The sequence below is a fragment of the Spermophilus citellus genome, assembly GCF_964194105.1.
Source record: "Spermophilus citellus genome assembly, chromosome: 5".
Lineage (NCBI taxonomy): Eukaryota > Metazoa > Chordata > Mammalia > Rodentia > Sciuridae > Spermophilus > Spermophilus citellus.
This window is the reverse complement of record NC_138186.1, coordinates 125133756-125159651: the sequence shown is the minus strand read 5'-3', so window position 1 is coordinate 125159651 and position 25896 is coordinate 125133756. Positions and strand designations below refer to the sequence as shown.

Sequence of the window (25896 nt, the reverse complement as noted above, 5' to 3'; positions counted from 1 at the left end):
GTGTAGACAAATTGTGCCTAGTGGTTCTGTTTCTCCGGAGACTACCTGACTGATCCAGTCATCGTGAATGCCTAGCTGTTCACCAACCATTTTGCAGTACTGGTCAGAACAGGATCCACAACTGCAGACCATGATGAGCTCACTGATGCAAGTCACCAGCACACTTGATTGACATCTGCAGCAGTTCTCTAAAACACAAGTCCAAGTCGTCTTCCCAAGTTTGACAATTCACAATGGAACATAGGAACACAGATCAAATGAATATCCACAGCTTTCATTTTTCAGTTGCTGGTATAAGCCTAATTTATGATTAGAAATTCATCATAGGAAATAACTGGTTCTGGAGGTTCAGTTCTCACCTCAAAACTGTATCATACTGTTTTCCTAAGGACCCACTTTTTCCCAAAGCATTAAGTTACTGTCTTTTCATCAATCGATTTGGAGGGGATTTGTTTTAAAGCAATGCACAAAGAAAACTGATTGGCCCTTCCCTAACTAATAGGTATTGACAGCTAAAATTATAAACCAAGGCTCTGGTATTGAAATTGATTTGGACTGAGGAAACTGAAAGCAAAGCACTATCTCCAGTGATGCAGAGAAATGTCCTCCATGTTCACAGGGAGGAGTGTCCACCTGCCATCTCCTTCCTCCTCCCACACTCAGCAAATGGCATTTCTATGTTCACTTTTATTTACTGCCCCTCCAGGAGCCAAGTTCTGTGCTAAGCAGTTCATCTATTTTTTTTTTTCTTGATTACACTTTCTCACAATCCTCTTTTCTACCAGAAAACACAAAAGCAGCATGTTTCTGGAATGGAAGCGATGAAAGTTACATATTTGGGATGAAATGGGAGTAGAAGGAAACCCTGCCAAACGTCTCTTAAAAGCTGTAACATCTGCTAACTAAAAATAGCTGCTTACACAGCCCAAGGAAAGAATCTGTTCTGTTCTTGCAAACCCTGGCTTGAGAAATCTATTTTCATGAATCAGTTCATCAGCTATTGATTAGCTTCTCTAATTAGCTTCTCTGATGGCTGCAATAGAAAATACAAGACCTCTTTGTAGGCAGCAAATGAAGGGAACCTGACCCGGGGTGTGTCTATGCCCCAGACAGAAATTCTGACCCCAGAATGCAAAGCTTGACAGAAGCACATCCATCCCTTCATCATTCGTTCCTTCATTCATTCAGACAATATTTGCTGATTACAATACCATCTGGCAGGCACTACTGATTAAAAAAAGAGAGACAGATGTCACCACCCTAAAGAATACACCTGCTTTCATCTAGGGCTTCTAGGCATCTCTCCGCTGAATGCTCTCACTGCAGAGAAGTCTCAGATGTTTGGAAGTCTCCACTCCTGGCATCTCCTGGGAATAGCTCCTTCTCTGCCAGTTCTGTTGGGCCAAGACTCCTGGCTCTTCTCCTCCTTAGCCAAAAACAAGCATTTCTTGTCCTGATTTCTACTTCTGCTCCTTCCAGGAGCAAAGATTACTAGACATTTGTTGGCAATACAATAATTACAAGTCCCATTTCCAAAGAAAAACTGACAGCACACAAGTTATACTTGTCTCAATTCCCAGACAAGGAACTCAGAAGGTCCTCCTCTATCTTCAATCTTGGGCCTCTTCCTTCAATATTTATTAGGCTGAATATTAATAATAATGCCTAACATGTTTCAGGCATGATGCCAAGAACTTTAAATATCTCATCTTGTCCTCTTCAATATTCCTATAAAGTGGGTATTCTTATTTTGACTTCTCAGGTGATGAAACCAAAGCTTAGCAAGTTTGGATAATTTGCCCACGTCACAAGATTGGTACACTAAATGAAATCAAACATGGACCTGATTCAGCCTTATTTTATGTGGCAATTACAAATTAAAACCCATAATTTCAGAAAGGAGAGATTAAGAGTCTTCTATAACCCTCCATTTGTCCTCTGTAACTATCTCCAAGCTGGGTTCCTTAGTGAATCTTGCTGTACTCAATTCACTATTTACACTGCACGTAGCCAGATCTTAGAAATGTGGAAATCAGTCATATTACCCTTCGGTTTGGAGTCTTCAATGCTGCCCTGTCTTAAGGCAAAGCATATAAAACTCCCAGAGCCCTGCATGACCTGGCCCCTACCTACTCCTCCAGCTTCTGACATCTCTCCCTCTCACATGTGGTTGTAGCCAAGGGAACCTACTTTATATTCCTGTGCACCATGCTTTCACCCACTCACAGGTTTCTGACATGTTGTTTCCTCAGCCAAAATTACTATTCCCCATAACCTTCACCACCAGCCACACTCTCACAAATACACTCCTCCCTTTATCCTGCCCATGTCCTCCCTCTCCGAATTTAGCTGAAATACGCTCAGATGACTTCCTCAGCCTTTTGTGTTTGATGTTCCCATGGTTTTCCATTACCCCCTGTAAGACCTTTCACATACCCATGCCTTACACCACCTGGCACAATGCAGGTGCAGAATAAATGCTCATCGAAAAAAATGAAAAAATAGATGGTATAGAGACTTTCACTCAGCATTCCAGTTTCCTCAATCCATTTGTCTTAATCCAGGTCTCCTCAAAATTACCAAAGGTGCTACAGACAGGTATGGATAGCCGTGATATCTACCAGTCACAAGAGCCCATTCTTTCTACCCTCCATGGAACCACATCTTGGGAAAAACCAACCCTCCACATCAGAGACTGGAGCAAACCTGACCCTGCTCTTCCTTGGCAGAGGTGTCCAGACTGGAAGACATGAAAAGGCCTGAATGGTATTCAAAGGAATTCATCAATTTCAGAGGAGTGAATGATTGTGTATCATTTAGGGAATGCTTTCAGCTACAAAATAAATCTCAACTCCAGTTGGCTTAAAGAGGTTATTAATTATCCCACACAATGAAAGTCTAGCGATAGGCAAGCTACAGGCATGAGGAACTGCAGTCAAGCATTCAGTGTGACCTTCAAGAACAGAGGAACTTACCCCCTCTCCACTCTGCTGACATCCTAAAGGGGGCTTCCCTTATGGTCTTATGGTGGCTGCCTATAACAGGCAGTGGCAACATGGCTGCTTCCTTTATAAAATCCAGCAAGAGAAGGAGAGGTCTCTTCCCCCAGCATCAGCTGTAAGTCCTTCTTTTCAATCTGATTAGGCCAACCTGAGACGCTGCCCATCATGAGACCCACAACAATCTCCAGGAGGATGCCGTGAACTAACTGGCTTATGTTAACCATCTGGGGTAAAATGGATACACTAAAAAAGGGAACCAATGGCAGATTTTGGAAAAGAAAATTTCTAATGCCAATGATAAAAGGGAAAGAGCACATGATTTTGACCTAACACAATTACATTTCTCTCTCTGAGAGGGTTCCTGTAATGTCACATGTAAATACTCTATATTCTGTGTGAATGTGTGGCTGTATTTCTTCTTGCTGATGCTAGCCACCCTTCAAGTTAAGCATCTTCTTCTGCAGACACACTTATGTTGAGTCAGCATTTAACATTTAGAGGTTTATTGCTTACAGCAGCTACAGAAACTGCCTCCCTCGACCCTGCCCAGAGGCAACAGGAATTACATCAACACCAGCCAAATGACTTCATTACTCTTTTTTATACAGGGAAATCTTTGACAAATTATAAAGCGAGTTTCCATCAGTCCATCCTAAATCAGGAACTCTGCTTTAGTGATACTAGAAAAACTGGAGAGAGGATAGAAAAGGTTGTCATAATTATCCACCCTCTGGCACTGCTCTGTTCCTCAAGGTTTCACATTTCTGTTTTGTGGAGAAGAAATTTAAAAGCTAATTAGGGCCAGGTGCAGTGATACACACCTCTCATTCCAGTGATTCAGGAAGCTAAAAAGCAGGAGGATGACAGTTTCAAGGCCATCTTCAGCAACATAGCAAGAGCTTCAGCAAGTAAGCAAGAACTTATCTCAAAATAAAAAATAAAAAGGGCTGGGGATGTCACTTAGTGGTAAAGTGCCTCTGGGTTCAATCCCTGGTACAAAAAAAAAAAAAAGGAACTAGTTTAACTGATACTTTTAGAAAAAATGAAAAATGTATATGCCAATTTCCATTTAATTCTTGTTAAGTTAGGCTGAGCCTACCTTGGCAGAGAATATCTAAACATACAGAGGTATCTAATAATTCCTTGGTTGGAGCTCTAAGCAGGATCTTTTAACTTCTAAACTCTTTCTGCAGGGGCTATTTGCACAGAACATAAGCACATAAAAATGACTGCTAAAATGGCGGGGCTGTGATTTTATTTTGAGATACCAGCACATGAAGAAGAAAGATTATACATGTGCTTTGGAAATAAACATCATATAATTTGTCAAAAGATCTTTGAGCTATATTCCATGTATAATCAAAGATTTTAATAGAGAACCATGTATTTCAGATGAATTGAAAAATTCTCACAGATACCTTGTAGACATATTCTCAGACATTTACTGACCTCTGAAAATCTGGTGAGGTAATACTTGATTCTACTGATAGGGGTTTCTGGACATACTTCAAAGACAGTAAAGTGGATTTTCAGTGTTCTCCCATGCTTGTGTGTTCTTCTCCTTAGCCCAAAATGCTTATAGCTCTTGACTGGTACAACTTCCCCCCACTGTAAAGTGAGCCAGACCTGCTCTTATATCTAATGTCCTATGCTCCGAAGATGCTTCAAGTAATGTTCCCATTCTTTCCTGTGATTGATTTCAGCTCTTAAGAGAAAAGTAATCGAATTGGTTTCTGAAATAAGAATTTATTAGGGTAAAACATACTAGAGAGCAGGGACCTAACATTATGGGTTTGCCCTCCTAACCACACTTAGGACTATGCTTTTCTTAAAGCAGACACACCAAGGATATCAAACTTAATTGTGTTTAACTTTCACAAAGCGATGCACATGAAGAAGAAATCTAACTTAAGTTAGCTTCTAATGGATAGAAATTGTTCAGAAAGATAACTGTGAATGGGAATAAAGAATCTTGTTCTCCCTTCCCCTTGCTTTCTTTGAATCAAAGGCTTCTAACTTTCGGATGACACTCTTAGCTCTCCTTCCTCAACCCACTATAAGTACACTATTAATTCACTGAATAAGTGAATTAATGAAATTCCACACACTCTTTGCGGTAAAGAATCAAGTTGTGGGAATTTCTTTTTTAGGAAAAAAGTGCATTGGAGACTCTGCCTCCCTCTCTCTCTCTCTCTCTCTCTCTCTCTTTTTTTTTTTACTGGTGGACTCTAGCCCTTTTACCTGCTTGTCCATTAGCAGCTAAAAAGGAAGAGTCCTTAGGTTCTTAAATCCAATGAACTACTTTCTAGCTGTGACAAGACGACAATCTAAGACACCTTTTGCTGTTGTTGTGGTATTCACCAACCAATATCCTAACAAATTGCAAACCTATTCCACTGGGTTCATTCTACCTATATGTCCATTTACATACACACTTTTTGTAATCACTGTTTTCCTTAATAAACTGCTATCCAAAAGAGGAATATGATACCCATTGCTATAAATTTTTTAATGATGATTTTCTTCTGTCATCCTAGAAGGCATACTCTCAGGTTGCAATTAACTTTGAGACAAGGAGGAAATAATTACGGTCTCTCTACATTGGACATAATTAAGTCCATTTATCAGCATTAGAGTTGCAAATGATCAATTTTCTAAAACCAGTGCAAACAAGCCCCTCATTGCTTATAGTTCTTTAGTCTTGAGAGGACCCAGCTTTCACTAGGGAAGGTCAACCCAAAAGACATGTATTCAATTAGGGGGGGAAGAAGCATCAAGGAAAGCAGAGATTTTGCCTGAAAAGCAATAAAACCACACAGTCCATTAGTCAGAGTGAATAAAAGACAATACAACTTAAAGTCAAGTCATTGTACCCTCTCCCACCTGGAATGAAATGTTATAGAAAAATCACATATGTTTTAGGAAAATGGAGGGGAAATCCTTGTAGAGTGGCTGTTCAATGAGTACATTCACACTTTCAGATATAACTAGCTCATAGATTATTCCACAATGAAATTTTTTTTCTCTTAGATGATACTAATTCATTGTGGTTCCAAAAAAGAAAACATACACACACACACACAGACACACTCACACACACTCACATTTAAAACAAAGAATTCTTCTTGAACCAACTCTGAGCTCCCTCATCCATCCATCACCAAAAGAAAAAAAAATAGTAAAGAAATTTGTGGGGTATTGTCAAATAAGGAAAACAAATTATGCCAAATGGAAAACTATCCTCTCTACCTATCAGGCTGAGTGAGTGAATGACTGTTTGTGTGAATGAGTATGTATTGTGTGTGTGTGTGTGAGAGAGAGAGAGAGAGAGAGAGAGAGAGAGAGAGAGAGGGGGAGAGAAAATAGAGCAAGACAGGAAAAAACTCATTACAGATATTATCTCACATACAGTATTTGGGAAATTATATATATATATGTAATATATATGCATATATATATATATATTTTTTTACACACATATGTATGTATATAATCTGTGATATGTATTTAAATAGTTATATATTCCCAGATTCGGAAAAGAAAAGCAGAATATGATGGATTGATTATCATCATTTGAATATCTTACCTGGAAATTCCAAAGACAATAATAACCCTAGATCTTATGATGAAATAAAGGGGCAGCATTTAGGGTGTTACAGTTACCTTATGTGCCTATGAGGGGATGGGGTCAGTACAGGTAAACAGAGTCTGTGTAAATACTCTGTTCTTGTCGTGCAAGCTCCACTTCAAGACCTGGCCCCTGCGCCCTCCCATACTGTAACGGAGGAGGAATCCCTGATGGAAAACAATCAGATGGTGAGCTTCACTCCAGCACTCACTGGGTGGTGGTAGAATTGGTCACTGCGATGGTTCAGACTTATCCTGCCATTAGCCAAAAACTGACTCGCACAGGGGCAGATGATCCCCTTTCAGATGGCACTGAAAGGCACTCGCCAGGTTTGGGAGTAGTGGAGGGAAATCGGCTCATTTAAGGAAGCTACAAACGACCTTCCTAACTCTGCCTCCACACGACGCTCCAGAACTGATCCCCGCGTCCTCTGCCCTCCCCACTCACCTCGCGCCCCACCGCCACCTCCCGCCCCGCAGGCCCCGCCCTGGCATTTTCCGCAGGCGCCCCCGCCCGCCAGCGTGGGCGGTCTGGAGCGTGATCTGCGGAGGAAAGGGCCCCTCTGAGAGCGCAGTGTTCCTCCTGCCTGCAGCAGGATCCAGATAGGGACAGAGGCTCCAGCCAGCCCCGGGAACCCGGCCTCACAAAGGACTCCAGTGATCCCGCCGGCATCTGGGCTTCCCCTCATTAGCACATTAAAGCTGCTCTGTCCCTTCCCTCTGAGCTGCTCTGTCCACCCTGCTGCCGGCCTCCAAGGAGCCTTTCAGGCCTTTGCTCATTTTGAAACCTGCCGGGTTCAAGAGCCACTAACCCTTTCCTGAAGCCTGTCAAGCTCTGCTGGACACCCCACAGGTACCCCTAAGCCCCATCACTCAAGGGGCACAGTTATAGGGCAGGTCAGATGCCGGCTGCCACGGGAGTCTTCCCAAAAGGTGGTTTGCTTTCTTATAAATCGATCACACACGTTAACATAAACAGACTAGTGCCTGTTCATAGATGGGTGGGTTTCGCTTCAAATCCTGACAAGGCTCCTAAGTGACAGGGCCAGAGGAGTGACTGTGTGGAAGTCCATAAGGAGATGGGTCAGCAGGTATCACAGCCTCAATCCTGGGAAAAGCCAGGAAAACCCAGGTTCACCTTTTAATTTTGTGAGCAGGATCATAATCACATAGTTAGTACCTGGCAGCTTTCCAAGCCCTCTCCCTGATGCTTTTTCATTTAAAAATCCCAAACAGCCAATAGGAAATAAACTAGGATTACTTTAACTGGTTTACAAAGGAGAAAACTGAAGCCCTACAAGTTGGCACTTGCCTGAGGGAGAACAGATCAACTTCTCAAGGGGATACCATCAATCTAGTGGCCTAGGCACAAAATCACCAAGCAAGCTCTTAAATAAAATCTCCTAATTCCCTCTTCTCTCTCCCACTCCCAAATAGAATCAGGACCCACATCTTAGTGAGCTCCTTCAAACACTTTCTGCTCTGGCACCCTCACTTCGCATCTGAATTCACCAAAGGTTCTGGCTTAAGATGGTCTCAAATCTGTTTATGAGTTAACCCTTTCCAAGGCAGATTCTAAACAACAGTGGCTTTTTTTTTCCCCAGCCCAACACACCCCTTACCACATCCACAAATGTCAAATTTACACATAACACTTCTTAGTGCATTTCCTTTCTGACTCTTCAAAAGGATGGCTTCCCACGTTTCTCTGTACAAACATTCTCCAACCCTCCCACAGCACCTAGCACCTTCAATTCACAGTTGAAATCCTGACCTCCAGCAAGAGAAGCCCCTGACAGAAACTGCCTTCTATTCCTACTACCAAATTTACCAAATGAACTTCATTGAGGCCTACACTCTGCCTCCCTCCTATGCAATGGAGAGGACCCTGGCTCCTCTCAAATATTAACCCCTAATTCTATGCTTTGGAGCCCACCATCTGCACTTTCTCAAGGCTTTCCTTCTTGCTACATATCCAGTTTTCCCTTCTCCATAAGCCAATCCCATCAGCACACAAACCTGTTATTCTGCTCCTTGTTGAAGCAACATGTCTCAGAGTGCTGTTTTGACCACCCACTTCATGTTCTCTCCCAAACCATTCCATCAGGTTTCCATCAGCACCACTCCTCTAAGTCTGTGCTTGACACTGTCCAAGGCTGACTACGCTGCCAAGTCACTGATCATTTCTCTGTCCTCTAGAAATGCTTTCTTCTCTGGGTTCTGAACACCACACTCCCCTGTGGTGTTTTCTTCCTATTTTACATTTGCCATCAACCTTTGTTGGGTCCTCCTCTGACTCTGAAGATTAGTGTGCTCCACAGATCATCTATCCCTCTTCTCCTCTGTCTGTACATTGCCTCTGGGCAATCTTATCTGGGACCCATGACTCCCAAGTCCAAATGCCAGGCTCTGATTTCTTCCCAGAATTCCATACTAGCTTTCATTTGGACATTTCCATTAGGCATCTGTAAGTTAACTTGCCAGAAGTGAACTCTTAAATTTCTACCCACAAACATACTCCTCTCTTATTCTTTTTTGTCTTATGAGAAATATGGCACCATCACCTACCCAACTGCTCAAGCTCAAAAAACTGGGAATTTTTCTTGACTCCTCCTCCTCAAATAAACCAGCCAGCCCCCAAGGACTCCATCTCCTAATGCAGATCTCTCCAAAACAAAACCACTCCTCTCCATTTCCATTGCTACTGGACAGTCCCACTTCTAACATGTCTCTCCTGAAGTAGCCACATAACCTCTCCCACCATCTCCAACAGCAGCCAGAGTGGTCTTTTCAAAACATTAATACAATAATTTGTTTAAAGTCTTCCATTTGTTCCCCATCCCACTTAAAAGTGCCTTTGCTCCCCTCTCTGGTCCTCTCCCCTACCACTCTCCCTTGCTTCTAGCACTACAGCCTCTCTTCCTCTTAGTTTATTATGCCTACATAACTGATCTCAGCATCTCTGCCGAGCATGCCATTCCTTCTGACCCTCCAGTGGTCCATTTCTTCTTGCTATTCTAATCTTAGTTTCAGTGTCACCAGAGAGGTCTCTCCTGTACACCCCCCCCCAAGTTGAAGTCCGTGCATTACCTCTCTGTCACATCACCCGACTTTAATTCTCTGCATCGTATGCATTACTACTGAATATCTTTTCTGTGTGCTTATTGCCTTCCCCTTACCCCCAGAATGTAGCATCCATAAGATAGAGCTCTTTTCTTTCTCATTCCCTAAGTCACCACCAATTTCTAGATTGTTTCTCTGACCTGACTCAACGATTATGTGTTGAATGGCTGAGTACCACCTACTCTGTACTACTCAGAACTTGAGATGAAGTGGTATCAATGATCAAGCCACTCATTTGGGCCCAAGGTAACCCTGACACACCTTTCATGCACTCAGACCCAGCATCTGCTCTCATCAACGCTGTGACCCCTGAAAGGTAGCACTCTCCACTTACAGCTCATTCCACAGATCTGGACTGCTGTACTTACCCTATTCCTTTCTTAGTTTCCCTGCCCAATATTCCAGGGGGGGACCTTTCAAGGAGGAGCCCCAACTGAACTCCAGGTAATTTGGTTGGAGCCTTGATACTTACATAGCAATTGCCAGGCTTACCTTTCTACCTCCATGTGTTAGTCACCTTTCTGTCACTATAACAAAATACCAGAGATAACCAACTTTATAAGGAGAAAAGATTTATTTGGTTCATAGTTTTAGAGGTTTTGTCCATGACCACTTGGCCCTGATGCCTTTAAGCCAGTGGAGAGGCAGGACATAATGAGCAGGAGAGCATGACAGAGGAATCTGCTCAACTCAAGGTAAGCTAAGAGAGAGAGGAAGGTTGGGACTAGGATTCCAGTATCTGTTCATGGGTATGCTCCAAATGACCTGAGTTATTTTCACCAGGTCCTACTTCTTAAAGGTTCAACCACCTCCCAATAGTGTCACAGGCTGACGACCAAATCTTTAGCACAAAGCCTTTGAGGGACATTTAAGATTCAAAGGAAAATACTCCCCATCACCAGCTGGTATGCACAGATTTGCAGGGCCATGAGTAGCACTAACCTAATGCCCCCACAATGAGGACCTCCCTCCTCCATGACTAGATGCACTCCTAAAATCCAGACTCACTGTTACTTATTACTCCCACTGAGATACCAGCTGAGATCTGTACTTCTAAAACTTTCTATTATAAAATATCAATTGTTTATCAATTCATTCCAGGTGATTTTTTTTTAATAAAATTAAAAGCAACTGTAAGAAAAATGAAGTGGCAAAAAACAAAAGTCAAATACAAGACCCAAAAGACACAGAAGTGTTCTGTCAAACTTCTGCAACTATTTCTAAAGGATTAGTCTTCATTTCTCTTCTTGTCATAGCTGGGTCACACAGTTTGGGGTCTGGCATGGGTCCACAGACCACATTGAGTAGCTGATGCTGGCCTGACTGCCTCTCTAGCTCACTCAGCACCTTACACCCCCTCAGCCCCAGGGAGCAGATCTCTTCCCTGCAGCAGCTTTTCAATAGCGTTCCAACAAATAAGTACTGTCAGGAATCCAACAAAGTATTGAATATCTACTATGTTCGAGGCCCTGTTGGTTGCCTTCCCATACATAATATAATCTTCCCCCTCTTGATTCTGGTCCAGATTCTGTTTAATTCACCAACTTCCCTCTCCATCCTGGCCACCTCCACTCCATTTGGACTCCCAGCTCCTCTCCCCAAATAAATGCAGTAGCCTCCTAATTAATCCCCATACTCCAATCCCTTTCCTCACCTCTGGCCTGCAGATTTTTCACAGAATATCACGTTTAGGCACATGTGTGATCATACTCTTTATCACTCCAATGGGCTACAATAATAATAACTAATAGAATTAAGTCCAACTACTTACTGGCCCTAATTCATTCTCCACAATTCAAGCCCTAATTCATTCTATTGCAATTTAGTCACATCCTATATATAATGCTGTCAAATTGGACATTGACTCCTCTCCTCAATCTCTTACTTCCATACGTAGTTCATCCTTTCTCTCCATGCCTTCCCCACCCATGTTCTTATCCTACCCATCTTTCAACAATGGCAAAAATCACCCTGACCCTTCCTGTCAAGTCTCCAGCCTCGCACTCTTTCTCCCTCCTCTGAAGTCTTAAGTGAGAAATCACATGAATTTGTTTCTAGAAAAGGATAAGAACTTTTTTGATTTCTAAATATCTTTTATTTTCATTTTGTTTTTATTTGTGCATTTTAACTAAATAGTGGGACTGTGGGATTCATTATGATCTATTTGTACATGCACATATATAATTTGGCCATTCTCATTCCCTAGTATCTCCCCTTAACAACTTTTGTTATTGGGAGAATAACATATAATGTAATGTTTTCTAACATAAAATGTATATTTTATAGGGTAAAGTTTAAGAACTTGAGCTACTGTCTAAATGCTAATTTAACATGAACACTCTCATTAGGTTATATCACAGCAAACGTAAAGTATCCAGTCCTTCCACCAATTCATCTTCATGGTCAGATCATACTTTAAATCTCTCCTCTCTGTAATGCACACACATGTGCCCAAGCCCCCCTAAGTTGTCTTTGCACTGCCAGCACATGATATTTTCAGAAAACTAGTTTCTTGAGTTATGTGGCAACGACCTTAATAAGTTCAACCTAAACAGCAGGACAGAATTCAAATCTGTTCTTTATCTTCTAACACCCTGAAGTTTTGTTTTGTCTTTAAGCCTTAAGTGAAACCAGCTCCACTATCAACAAGAAAATTCTACTGCTTAACTACTCCAACACCTGGAAACTAAATAATACACTATTAAATGACCAATGGATAGCAGAAGAAATCAGGGATGAAATTTTAAAAAAAAAAATGTAAATAAGAATAGCAATACAAGATATTAAAATCTCTGGGACATTACGAAGGCAGTGCTAAGAGGAAAGTTCATTGCATTGAGGTCACTCGTCAACAAATAAATAACCAAACATTATATCTCTAAGCCCTAAAAAGAGAACAACAAATCAACACTAAAAATAGCAAAAGATAGGAAATAATTAAAATCAGAGCTGAAATCAATGAGATTGAAACAAAAGAAACAATTCCCCCAAATTGACAAAACAAAAAGTTGATTCTTTGGAAAAAAATCAATGAAAATGATAAACCCTAAGCCAAGCTAACAAAGAAAAAAGAGAGAAAACTCATTACTGAAACCTGAGATGAAAAAGGAAATCAAAACAGACACTACTGAAATACATACGATAGTCAGAACCTGTTTTGAAAATTTATACTCTAATAAAAATAGAAAATCCTGAAGACATCAACAAATTTCTAGAGATATATGACCTAACAAAACCAAATCAGGAGGACGCAGAAAATTTAAACAGATCAATTTCAAACAATGAAATTGAACACACCATCAAAAGCTTACCAAGAAAGAAAAGCCCAGGACCAAATAGATTCTCATCTGAAAATAACCAGACCTTTAAAGAGGAGCTAACACCAATCCTCCTCAAATTATTCCATGAAATAGAAAAGGAGGGAACTCTTGCAAACTCATTCTATGAAGCTAGTATCACCCTGATACCAAAACCAGACAAAGATACATCAAGGAAAGAAAATTTCAGACCAATATCCCTGATGAACATAGATGCAAAAATTCTTAATAAAATACTGACAAATTGCATGCAAAAACATTAAAAAGGGGGCCGGAGATGTGACTCAAGCAGTAGTACGCTCGCCTGGCATGCACAGGGCGCTGGGTTCGATCCTCAGCACCACATAAAAATAAAATAAAGATGTTGTGTCCACCGAAGAATAAAAAATTTAAAAAAACATTAAAAAGATAGTGCATAATAATCAATGGGGTTCATCCCAGTAATGCAAAGTTGGTTTGATATACAGAAATCAATAAATGTAATTCATCACATCAATAGACTTAAAGACAAGAATCACATGATGTTCTCAATAGATGAAGAAAAAGCATTGAACAGAATACAGCATCAATTCATGCTCAAAACACTAGAAAAACTAGGGATAGCAGGAACATGCTATCTATGCTAAGCCCAAGGCCAGCATCATTCTAAATGGAGAAAAATTGAAAGAATTCCCTCTAAAAACTGGAACAAGACAGAGATGCCCCCTTTCGCCACTTCTATTCAACATAGTCCTGGAAACTCTAGCCAGAGCAATTAGGCAGAAGGAAGAAATTAAAGGGACACAAAGAAGAAAAGAAGAACTCAAAACTATCTCTATTTGCTGATGACATGATTCTATATTTAGAAGACCCAAAAAACTCCACCATAGAACTTCTAGAACTATAAATGAATTCAGCAAAGTAGCAGGATATAAAAGTAACACCCATAAATCAAATGCATTCTTATATATAAGTGATGAATCCACTGAAAGAAAAATTAGGAAAACTATCCCATTCACAATAGCCTCAAAGAAAATAAAATATTTGGAAATCAATCTAACAAAAGAGGTGAAAGACCTCTATAATGAAAACTGCAAAACATTAAAGAAAGAAATTGAAGAAGACCTTAGAAGATGGAAAGATCTCCTGTTTTCTTGGATAGGCAGAATTAATATTGTCAAAAAGGCCATAGTACCAAAAGCACTATATAGATTTAATGCAATTCCTATTAAGGTTCCAATGATGTTCACAGAAATAGAAAAAGCAATCATGAAATTCATTTGGGAAAATAAGAGGCCCAGAATAGCCAGAGCAATCCTTGGCAAGAAAAGTGATGCAGGAGGTATCACGATACCAGACCTTAAATTATATGACAGAGCTATAGTAACAAAAATGACATGGTATTGGCATGAAAATAAAATGAAGACCAGTAAAATAGAACACAAGACACAAGACAAACCCACATAAACACAGTTATCTCACACTAGACAAAGGTACCATAAACATACATTGGAGAAAAGATAGCCTCTTCAACAAATGGTGCTGGGAAAACTGAAAATCCATATGTAATAAAATGAAATTAGACCCCTATCTCTCACCTTGCACAAAATTCAACTCAAGGTTCAAATCAAGCACCTAGGCATTAGACCAGAGACTTTGTGCAAACTAGAAAAAAAAAGTATGCCCAAATCTCTATCATATCAGCTTAGGAACCAAATTACTCAACAAAACTCCGAAAGGGCAAGAAGTAAAATCAAAAATCAATAAATGGGATGGTATCAAACTAAAAAACTTCTTCACAGCAAAGGAAACAATCAAGAATGTACACAGAGAGCCTACAGAATGGGAGAAAAATTTCTGTCACCTGTACCTCAAATAGAGCATTAATCTTGAGCATATATAAAGAATCCAAAAAACTTAACAAAAATAAATAAATAACCCATTCAATAAAAGGCCAAGGAACTGAAGAGACAGAAGAAGAAATATGAATGGTCAAAAAATATTATGAAAAAAAGTTCAACATCACTAGCAATTAGAGAAATGGAAATTAAAACTAAGATTTCATCTCACTCCAGTCATGATGGCAATTATCAAGAATACAAGCAACAACAAATGCTAGTGAGGATGTAGGGGAAAAGGTACACTCAAACATTGCTGGTGGCACTGCAAATTAGTGCAACCACACTGGAAAGCTATATGGAGAATTCTCAGAAAACTTAGAATGGAAACACCATTTGATCCAGTTATACCACTCCTAGGCATATACCCAAAAATCAGCATACTATAGTGATGCAGCCACATCAATGTTTATAGCAGCTCAGTTCACAATAGCTAAACTATGGAACCAACCTAGATGCTCCTCAATAGATGAATCGATAAAGAAAATGTGGCACATATACACAAAGGAATATTACTCAGCCATAAAGAAGAATGGAATTATGGTATTTGTCAGTAAATGGATGGAATTGGAGGCTATCATGCTAAGTGAAATAAGCCAATTCCAAAAAACTAAAGGCTGAATGCTCTCTGATGTGCAGATGCTGGCTCACAATGCAAGGGAGCCAGGGAGTAGAGGTTCACTGGATTGGGGGTGAGATAGGGGGAAGGGAGGGGGGATGGGAGTGGGAAAGACAGTAGAATGAATCAGACATAACTTTCCTATTTTCATTTGTGAATACACAACCAGTGAAACTCCACATCATGTGTAACCACAAGAATGGGAAGTTATACTCCATGTATGCATGATACATCAAAATACATTCTACTGTCAAGTGTAACTAAAAAGAACAAATAAAGAAAAAAGAAAACTCTACTGCTTAAATCTGTGTACACTCGGAGTATTTTCATGAGTTTGAACTTCCAGAGCAGCTTTCCCATAAGCAGCTAACTTATGGGGTTTTTTTGTTAAACCAGCTTGAAAATGGGATTTTGAGACGTGGTGTATATTTACTTCCACTTTATTTAAATTGTCTTTTTGATGGGTTATATTGAAAGGGTAATAATAAAAAACTTCACCAATGGCACCCAGAGACCACACCAGTCTGTGGCTATCTGGTTCACTACTGTTGGGCTACCAGAGTCTAATACCCAACAAATACTCATTGAATAAAAGACTGCCTGGGTGAATGAATCAATGAACAAGGGAAGGAGATTTGCTTCTTCAATGGATCAGGACATTTTGTGCTTTCTCAGAATCAAGGATAATTACAAGCTCTAGCCCTGTCATTCTAAATCTGGATATAATTAGTATGATTTCTTTTTTTAAAAATTTATTAAATATTTATTCAGTTGTGGTAGGTCTGCCTAATTAATTTAAGATGTAATGTAATAGGAATTAGTGGCTCATAATCTTGGACTTTGCTAAGTGATACTTAAGGTACTTTTTTCAGTCCTCACAGAGTCACATAGGTGAATATTCTTGAGGAAAAGCTTAAAATTTAAATTCAATAGAAAAATATTTAAAAAATTAAATAACAAGGGCTGAGTATGTAGCTCAGTTGGTAGGGTGCTTGCCTTGCATGCACAAGGACCTGGGTTCAAACCCCAACACCACCACCACCACCAAAAAAAAAAAATTAAATAACAAGATACACAAACAAATTACACTCTTGTGTTCACTGATTGAGATGTGACATTTTTCTGAGAAAACATATTCTAAAGCATATTTATTTTTATTGTTTTCCTTGACATTTCCTATGAAATTTCTTCTCTGTTCAAGTAGTCCCTGAATAAGGCCAAAATATCAGAACAAGAAGTTTCATATGAATTGCATATTGAACGATTTATTTGTATGATTCTAGTATCTGAACATTGGGAAGCATCCAGTTAGGCGTTATATAGGATAATTCAGATTATGGGTTAGAGAGTTTCACTTCAAATAGCAATATACATGTCAAATTCCCCAGTTAGATTTTGAGGGCATCAAGTCCAAGAAGATTGTTTTTTCATAGATGTGTCTTTAGAGAGCTTAGCACAAAGTAATTGCCTAAGAATAAATGAATATGTACCTGTATATGTTTATGCTACAGACAAGAAATATGCCAAATGTTTATGTTTTTTCCATATGCCTACTAGAGTTTAACCTCCTAATCACTTTTTTAGTAGCATAATCAACAATCAATGTGTTATCCAGGCTTTGTGGCAAATGCCTGTAATCCCAGAAGTTCGGGAAGCTGAGGCAGGAGGAGCATGAGTTCAAAGCCAGCCTCAACCACCAGTTAGGCCCTAAGTAACTTAGCAAGACCCTGTCTCAAAATAAATAATGAAAAGGGCTGGGGATGTGGCTCAGTGGTTAAGTTTCCCTGGGTTCAATCCTGCTACCAAAAATCAAATAAAAAATCAATGTGTTTGAACAATGTACAGTTAATGTTCATTGGACTGAACTCAAATGAATGAAAAAAAAAACTAAACAATTTGATAGTGGTACTTTCACATACTGCATCTGACTTTCATGAGAAAAAATCTCTTGCATTAAGTATCTTTATAACTATATGGACAGCCAGCTCAATTTCCTATACCATCTATATCTACAGCAGTGTACAACAAAAATAGACATCTATAATGACGATCCTAAGGCACTGAAGAATTTTGAGAAAGTAAGAGGTCAAAGAAAAACTACATGGATATGTATGTTGTTTATACATAAATTACTTGGAAACGCATCATCTTTACCCAAAGTAAACCAAATAATTCTTTAATATTACCATTTATTTCTCCAAGTACAGTGCATAAAGCATACTAAATGACCATTTACTTTATTTTCATATTATTTCTCCAAGTACAGTGCATAAAGCATACTAAATGACCATTTACTTTATTTTCATAAATTTGACTTTTTAGTTAAAAATAAATGCATCCTTCAGAAAACTTTTATTTACTACTGATCCTAGAAATGTCTGTTTTTAATAACAGCACCCGGTTCCATTTGGAATATTTATATCAATTATCCTCATTACGAGCCAATCTTCCTCTTTTCATTTGGACATCTGTTCAAAGAAGCAGCTTGAGGAAGAACCTCACTATCAATTTCTTAACAAAATACTTCTCACTTTATAAAGAAAGATCATCTAAATTACAATATGTCATCATCAACTTGATCTAACACCTAGTACAGGCATGACCTTATTTCTTGCAGCCAATTCCACTGGTTTGCAATTTTCTGTCCACTTTATGAATGACTCAGAAAGGCTATGTATACATATTAGCCCATCTTACATGATAATTTTCCCACTTGGACATTGATTTAATGTAGGCTTGCTTGCAACTCTCCTATGTATCGTTTTTAATGTTCCTTGGTTTACAATACAAAAAAGTTTCAGGTACTTTTAAAATTAATGAAATAAATCGAAATGTAAGTTGGAAATCAGTTCCAAATCAAATGAATGGATAGCCCAGGGTCACTAGTGGTTCTATTGTAATGATTAAACATCCCAATACAAGATTCAAAAAGCAGAAACATCTTTATAACTTAAGACAATCCAATATATGTCTTATTGTGAAGAAAATGGATCAAAACTAGAAATTCCTAGTTATTTTTGTGAAGAATTGAAAATAATGGGAATATTTATAATAATGGGCATATTTATAGCATAATGAAATATTTCTTTTCCCATGGGAAGGCACACATATGCAAAACACAAAATAAGGTATCACTCATTTTTAAAGTATCTTATTAAATAGTAATTTTAAAGGAGAGGATCTCCAGGCACTTTAATATAATAGATCCGTATCAACTCTTCTAGGTCTCAAAGAAATCTACTTGATCAGCAGTTTCTGTAAGAGGGTCATCAACTGCTGCCCTTGAAGCATTTTCTTTTTGTTGTATCTTGCTTGCCTGAGGCAGGGTAATAAATTCGATTTCATTCTAAAAAATAAGAGAAAAACATATTGCCAATTTTTTTCTTTGTTTGAATCAATACATTATTTTGCATCTTTGTAATTTTATGTAATTACCTCAGCATTCAAATAATCTTGCATTTCTTACATTCCACTGCCAAAACAATTGTGACTAGAACAGGGGAAAGAATATGATATAGCCCATTAATAGGTTAAAAAAGAATTATCTGGCATCTCCTCTTTTGCCTAAGTCTTAGAAACTAGTATATTCTAACCTAATTGCTTCACAGAAAGGAAGTAGACCATCAGTGAGATGCCCAGATTGTCATGTGCAAAAAAAAAAAAAAAAAAAGAATGCAGGAGTCTAACTGCACAAGGCTTTAAAGTAAGGGTGCAGGATGTGGTGCTCTACTAGGAAATAAAACAATGCAGAACCATGTAAGCTGATTTTATTAAGAAAACACTACATCTTCTTTCTCAGCTTTTTGAGAACAAGTACTTTTTTTAATTTTTTTTTTATTTTTTATTGGTTGTTCACAACATTACAAAGCTCTTGACATATCATATTTCATACATTAGATTGAAGTGGGTTATGAACTCCCAATTTTACCCCAGAGAGCAAGTACTTTTAATTAGTTATTAATCAATACTTCTCTCTTTAACTGTCCCTATGAAGACAGGACATAAATAGCATGTGGTTGCATTTCTTCCTCTGGGCTGGCAGGTAACTCTGACCAAGGACTGGCAGCTCACCAGGGTTTCCTGGCTGACTGTCTTCCACTCCTGTTCCCATCGCACCACCCTGCCCCTCAGCACTACCCCTTTAGTCCAATGGGATGGTAGGAGCTGACACTGTTACATAGCGGGTCAATGAGGCTGTCCCACCAGCTTACAGTAAGAGAACTCTGCCAACTACAGAGGTGCATGCCAAAAGTTGGATGGATATTTTTTATATTGGTTTCTAGTTTCCAGATTTGGAACTCTTTCTTCTAGTAACTAAAATGCTGGAAGCCAGGGATAGATTAAAGGAAGCAACTGAAGACAATGAGTGGACATGGTAAAGCAGGTGAAAGAAACAGAAGTACAAGGAGGCAAAAAAAAAAAGGTGGGGGGGACAAAATGTGAGTAGATCTTGAGTTTTCAGAAAATAAACACAGCTGATTAGTTATAATTGACTAGTCAACACACCATGAGGGTTTAAACCTCATGAAGAGAGCCACATTATGGAACTGGCAACCTCTATAATTCCACTCTCCTTCACACTCTTCTAAGCATCTATCACTCAGTAGCCACTACTGATGCTGTCTCTAATTGATTGGCATAATCCTGGCACAAAAGCCAAGCTAATCGGCATGCTAAAGAAATTATCCAATCGACATTTTTTAATGTATTATGATTTAGTCTTCTTACTAAAGATCTTTCTAAAGAGAAATATTTCCCCCTTAATCTTTAAATATAAGGAAAAGCCATTTACCCAAAACGAAATAGGATTTTGAAAAATCTGAAGGACTTTAAAAGACAAATAAGTAATTTGTTTTTAATTTAATTCTAAAGGTTATAATCCTAGAGTCCCACTCATGGATATGCTTGAGATGAAATTCCATTGACCCAACCTAAATTTAAGTCCCTCCCTGATACACTAGGAACTGTACAACTTATGTCACAGATCACAAAAGTCTTAGTAAACACCAAGTTCTACCCATAATGTACTATGACTTTCTCTTATTTGTGTATGTTGCTCCCACAGACTCATACAACAAAAGTTGGATAAATGAAAAAATGCAGAGCTGCCTAAATTTCCAGGTGTTTCCTTCAGTATTATCTAATTCTCAATATCACGGCAGGGGAAGTAAGGCAAATATTATTAGACATTTTATTTTGCAGTAGTGGGAATTGAACTCAGGGGCATCTTACCACTGAGCTACATTGCGAGCCAGCCAGCTAGCTAGTTATTTATTTATTTATTTATTTATTGGCGGGGTCTCACTAAATTGCCAAGGCTAGCCTCAAACCTCAAGCCTACCTCAGTGATCTTGTCATTCTCGACTCTAAGGTTCATTATATAAACTGCCTGCACAGAGTTGATAATAATTTATAAATTAAAAATAAGTGAACTACTACAACAGTGTTTTTTAGTTTGATAAGAAAATTAATAATTAAAAACATATTCTGCTTAAAACTACAGGTATTCCTAAAGAACAGGAAACCCAACATGATAGATACTGAGTCATCATCTCCTTGATTTATTCTGCTCATTATCTTTCAGACGCAATATTTTGGAATGTGCTAGTCTAAACTACAAATGACAGGAAAGACTCGACTTTATTACCATCTTGTGTCTCACTCAGAAGTGAATTGCTGCTTGGAAAATAAGTGGAAACATGAAGAAGTAGCCCTAAGTAAGTTGTTATACACGTTAAGACTTCACAAGGCATCTTGAATGGTTTGGGGTTTGATATAACTAAATCAATCCATACTCCTCAAATCAAGATATTCATCAAGTTTTTATTTCTGTATACATTCTGTGCTCTAACTAGAGCCTTAACCCCAAAACAGTTGGTGTGAAGTCACTGGGAAATCCCTGCTACCCAAAACAGTACCGCACAGAAACCTGTATGAACAGAGCAACAGGAAGGATTACCCCTATATGCGCATCCAAATGCACGCACACGCACCCAAAAGAAAACACACAAAATCCACTCGCTCTGTGATTTTTTTTTTTTAATCTTCCAACTCGCGGACCATTTTAAGTTACTTAAGTAGCAAAAGTCCTTTTCACGTCACAGATGACTCAGGGGCTATAGTGGGGGACCCATTTTTATGTTTATCCAGGACCTCATTCTAAACACCTCTGTCCTTAAAGGCTCCATTACGCAGATTCCAGCACTGGAGGCGCCGGCGATCTTCTTGGCCAGATTCAGAATAATCGGGCACCTCCTTCTCACACCCTTCCTGCAACATTTTGCACTTTGCATGGGTCAGGTCCAGGCCTCTAGCCTCGGTTTCCCTGCCCGAAGCCAGTAAGAGACTGAGCCGTGATGAGCGTCTGGCAGAAGTGGATTGCCCTCCAGTCCGCGGAGGCTGAAGCCACTACCCTATCCCTTGGGGAGGGGTCGGAGCAGCCGAGCGGGGAGGACAACAGCTCGAGGCCGCGACTTCCAAGCCATCTCCGCAGCCCGGCCCCTTCCCGCCTCCGCCCTGGCCACGTCCCCGGGTCCCCCGAGTGCAAAGCTGGGGTACGAGTGGGAAAGGGAAGTGAGACAACAAGCGTGTACGAGGGCGTGAGTGCGGATACACGCAGGGCAGGTTAGGTACGGAAAAACCCCGCCTCTCCCCGAACTCGCTCCTCGGACCAGCCTGCAGCTCCGGCACTCCAGGGCTCCCTGCGCCAGGACAAAGCTACCGTGGCCTCTCCGCGAGCGCCGGGCGCCTAGCTGGTCGCCCGGGCTCCTCAGTCTCCCTTAGCCTCGACCCAGTCCCAAAGGGATCTGAGACATCAGAGGGACGGAGGGAACTCCGGGCCGGGAGCCCCCAGTCCCGATCCCCCGCGCCCTCGCCCGGAGCCGCGACTCACCTGTTCAGCACTTTGCGGATCCTCTGGCGCACGCCAGCCCGGGAGGAAGCGGACAGGCTCCCGCCACCGCCACCGCTGCCCTCGGCCGGCAGGTTCTCTATGGTGGTCACCACATGGTTCGGCGGGGCTGGCGGTGGTGGCGGCTGCAGCTGCTGTTGTGGCGGCTCAGGGGGGATCATCTCGGCGGAGGCGGAGGTGCAGCGGCGATCAGAAGGCAGCCGGGCGCATCGTGCGCCGGCTCCGGGCCCGGGAACGCGCAGAAGACCCGGCCGAGCGGCCCCGGCCCTGGAGGCGGTGCTGCCCGTGAAGCGGAGAGGTGGGGAGGCACCCGCGGCTACAGTCGCCGCCGCCCAGTCCGCCACTCACTCCTTCCTTTCCAGTCCCAGTGAGCGCACCCTCGCTCCTGGGCCGCCGTTGCCTTGCGCCTGGCTCTTTCCGATCTGCGACCCAAGTCCAGGCACGCCCCGCGAAGTGGCTGCGATGGGTATCGCGCGGGGGCGCAGAACCGCCGGGTCTGACTGGAGGAACCGCGTAGAGGAGGGATGGAGCTCCGGGCTTAGTTTTCCCTCCCCTTGCCCAGGTCTTCTCCGGGCGAGCGGTGGCACTTGTGCTGGAGCTGCTTCAGCCTGTCCCCCGGCTCAGAAAGCTGCCGTCTGTGTCTCACGGAGTGAGAGACAGAGAGTGAACCTGGAGAGCCGGGCGGGGGCGCCTCGGCGGCGGCGGGGAAGGGGGGCCTGGGCGGGGAATCTGCGCGCTCTGCTCCCGCCAGAGGGCGCTCCGGAGGCGCCTTATTGCCCCCGACCTTCCTCTCCCCTGGTCCACAGAGGCCCGTGGTCTAGGTCGTGGTGATTTGGGTGATTGTTTTGTCTTTGGGTCTGTGGGTTTTGGGTTTTGGGAGGGCGGACTGAGGATAGATCCTCCCTCTGGAGTTGGCGGGTTCTCCCGTTCCAGCCGTGGCGCCGCAGAATCCAGCACCACCGGCCCGGGACAGCGGCAGCACTCAGAGACAGGTGCTGGCCCCACTAGAAACACAAATTGAACATCCAAAATATTACACCTACATTCATAATAATGGGTCTGGAGGAAATATAAGGAGAAATAAATTATTACCAAGAATCCATTCTGGGAACTCGGAAAAGCAAATTCAGCCAACCGAAAACCTATCAGTTTGAGGCAGTATAGCACCCTGTGAAAGTAAGCAGATTTGATTTCCAGTAGCACTTGTGAAAGTTATTAGCAGAGAGTCCTTAAGCAATTTCTTAAAATTTGAGACATTCGCCTTTGTGAAACGGGGATACTTTTGTCTTTCTCCCAGGAATGTTGTAAGAGTAAATTGAGGTAAACCACCCAGGCAGAGGGCCAGATGGTCCTTCACCTGCAAAAGGCGTATTTACTACAGAAATCTTAGCCTTGAGCAAGACCACATTTCTACCAAAAGAAAATGATTGTTCCATGTATTTCTTATGCCTATTGATTCACATCCCCGTTACTAACTGATTATTAAGAGAGAGATTTTTCAAATATTCGTTTATCGAGATTGCCTAGATAAGGATCTTTCAATGAAAAATGATACACATTTATAATATTTTTTCCACTTCACTGCAGTATGGGGAATTAATTGCCCTAAATTTAATAGGTATCTTTGTTCACACAGAAGCATGGTGATAGCATCCTTGATTCTAAGTACTCTGGAAGCCAGCAAATAAAAAATACTGGTCATACAATTTGCCATAGAAAGAGGTGTTGGAGAGCCAGTTGAAATGGTGGCGCAAGCCTGTAATCCCAGCGGCTCAGGAGGCTGAGGCAGGAGGATTGCAAGTTCAAAGCCAGCTTCAGCAAATTTGCAACTTAGTGAGACCCTGTCTCAAAATAAAAAATGAAAAGGGCTGGGGATGTGGCTCAGTGGGGAGCAAATATCATTCAAAAAAAGGAGTGGGCTATATCTTCTCAACAAAGGGAAAACAGGAGAGGGAGGGATTTAAAAAAATGAGATTTCTCATTCAGTTAACAATATTGGGAGTCCTCTTTTTATCAAGAATCTGAAGATACAGGTATCCACAAAATCTCTCCAATAGGTAGAGATTCCTGTAACCGTAAAACCTCCATGAAATATACTATAATTGTCCATCAGTTATCTGAGATCTTTTTCTACAAACCTCAACCCTGATTGGAATTTTTTTCTGTTTATAATTAATATGTTGTCCCACTGTTTCTCAAGGACCTTTCATTATACTTTTCCACCTCAGGTTTGCACAGGATGCCCTGAAGAATTGCTACAAAAAGAACAAGGCTTGGAACCTATGGACATTAAAATTCCAATAGAATGTAATGAGTTTGCCCGCAGTGGACCAGCCAAAGGTTGCAGACATGAACAAACTGCACTTTAACAGAACCTGGCAGCAAATCATTGTAGGAGTCTCTCTATTAAAACAACACTTAAGGTAATTTCAGGTGTCTTCCTTGAATGACTGGTTGCTTCAGTGCCCTATTCCTTCACCTTTGGCTTGCTTCCCTTTGAGTGTTTTTGGCATGTCACAACTTGCTGCTGTGTCTGCACTTCAATATCTGCACTTACATCTGGTCATTTCTCTAGAGTACTACTGAATCCAAGTGATCTAAATCTCCACTGGGTTAGGAAGGAATCAAATGAAGAGGAGAGAAAAACAAAATGAGAGATATAAATTTTTAGTTCTACTGGTAAGGGGGAAAAATATCTCAAAGCAGTCTCAAGCCTTGTGTTTTTATTATTCCAATTTGTAAGGAGATACATCATCAGATCTCTTCTTCCCCTCAGATTCTGTGTTTCATGTTCATCCCTTAAGTAGCTAAGTATCATTTGAGAGGTAGGGAAACTGGTGTCAAAAGTACAAGTTTCACAGTAGTATATTTAACATAGAATTAAACAGAAAAGATATGGGGAAGGCTTTTTTCCCCTTTTTCATGCTATAAGTGTCTTGTTTGTCTCCTTGACCTTAAAATCCATCCTCCATGAACTCTTATTAAAAGGAGAGGAAATAAAGACAATAAGTCAAAGATCTAGATACAGTACTATAGTGATGGCAGGTGGGTTCCAACATCACACTGCTTAGCTGACATCTCCCTGACCAGTTAGTGGCATGATGTTATTGCAAATTTTTCATTCCATGGAGTTTTTGCACTTACACTGTTATATTGCCTAAGTATCTCTTAAGACACACTAGTTTTGTCAGATTCCTTAAGGAAACAGAAGTTGGCTACCAGCTACACCTTGTTCAGTGTTGCTCATTTTGAAGACTTATGTAGGGAAGTGTAAAATCTGGTCTCAGTTTCAGGACTTAGAGTCATCTGGCATTTTGACTAATTTGTTTAGTATAGGCTGCACCTGTGTGTTATATTGAGAAAAGCTTCAGAGTGATGACCCAAAGTGACTGATGATCCTCCCCAAATTGCTGATCAGTTG

General features: G+C 40.8%; 1 protein-coding gene across 1 annotated transcript in view; it reads right to left on the bottom strand.

Moving 5' to 3' along the window:
- Positions 1–23101, bottom strand: part of SLC35F1 (solute carrier family 35 member F1) — a 432278-nt gene extending 409177 nt beyond the window's left edge. The window contains exon 1 of the mRNA XM_081296206.1: positions 22458–23101. Within this exon, the coding sequence (XP_081152332.1) occupies positions 22458–22636 (179 nt within the window). The 5' untranslated portion in view covers positions 22637–23101. The remainder of the gene's footprint in view (positions 1–22457) is intronic.
- Between the last annotated feature and the right edge of the window lie 2795 nt (positions 23102–25896).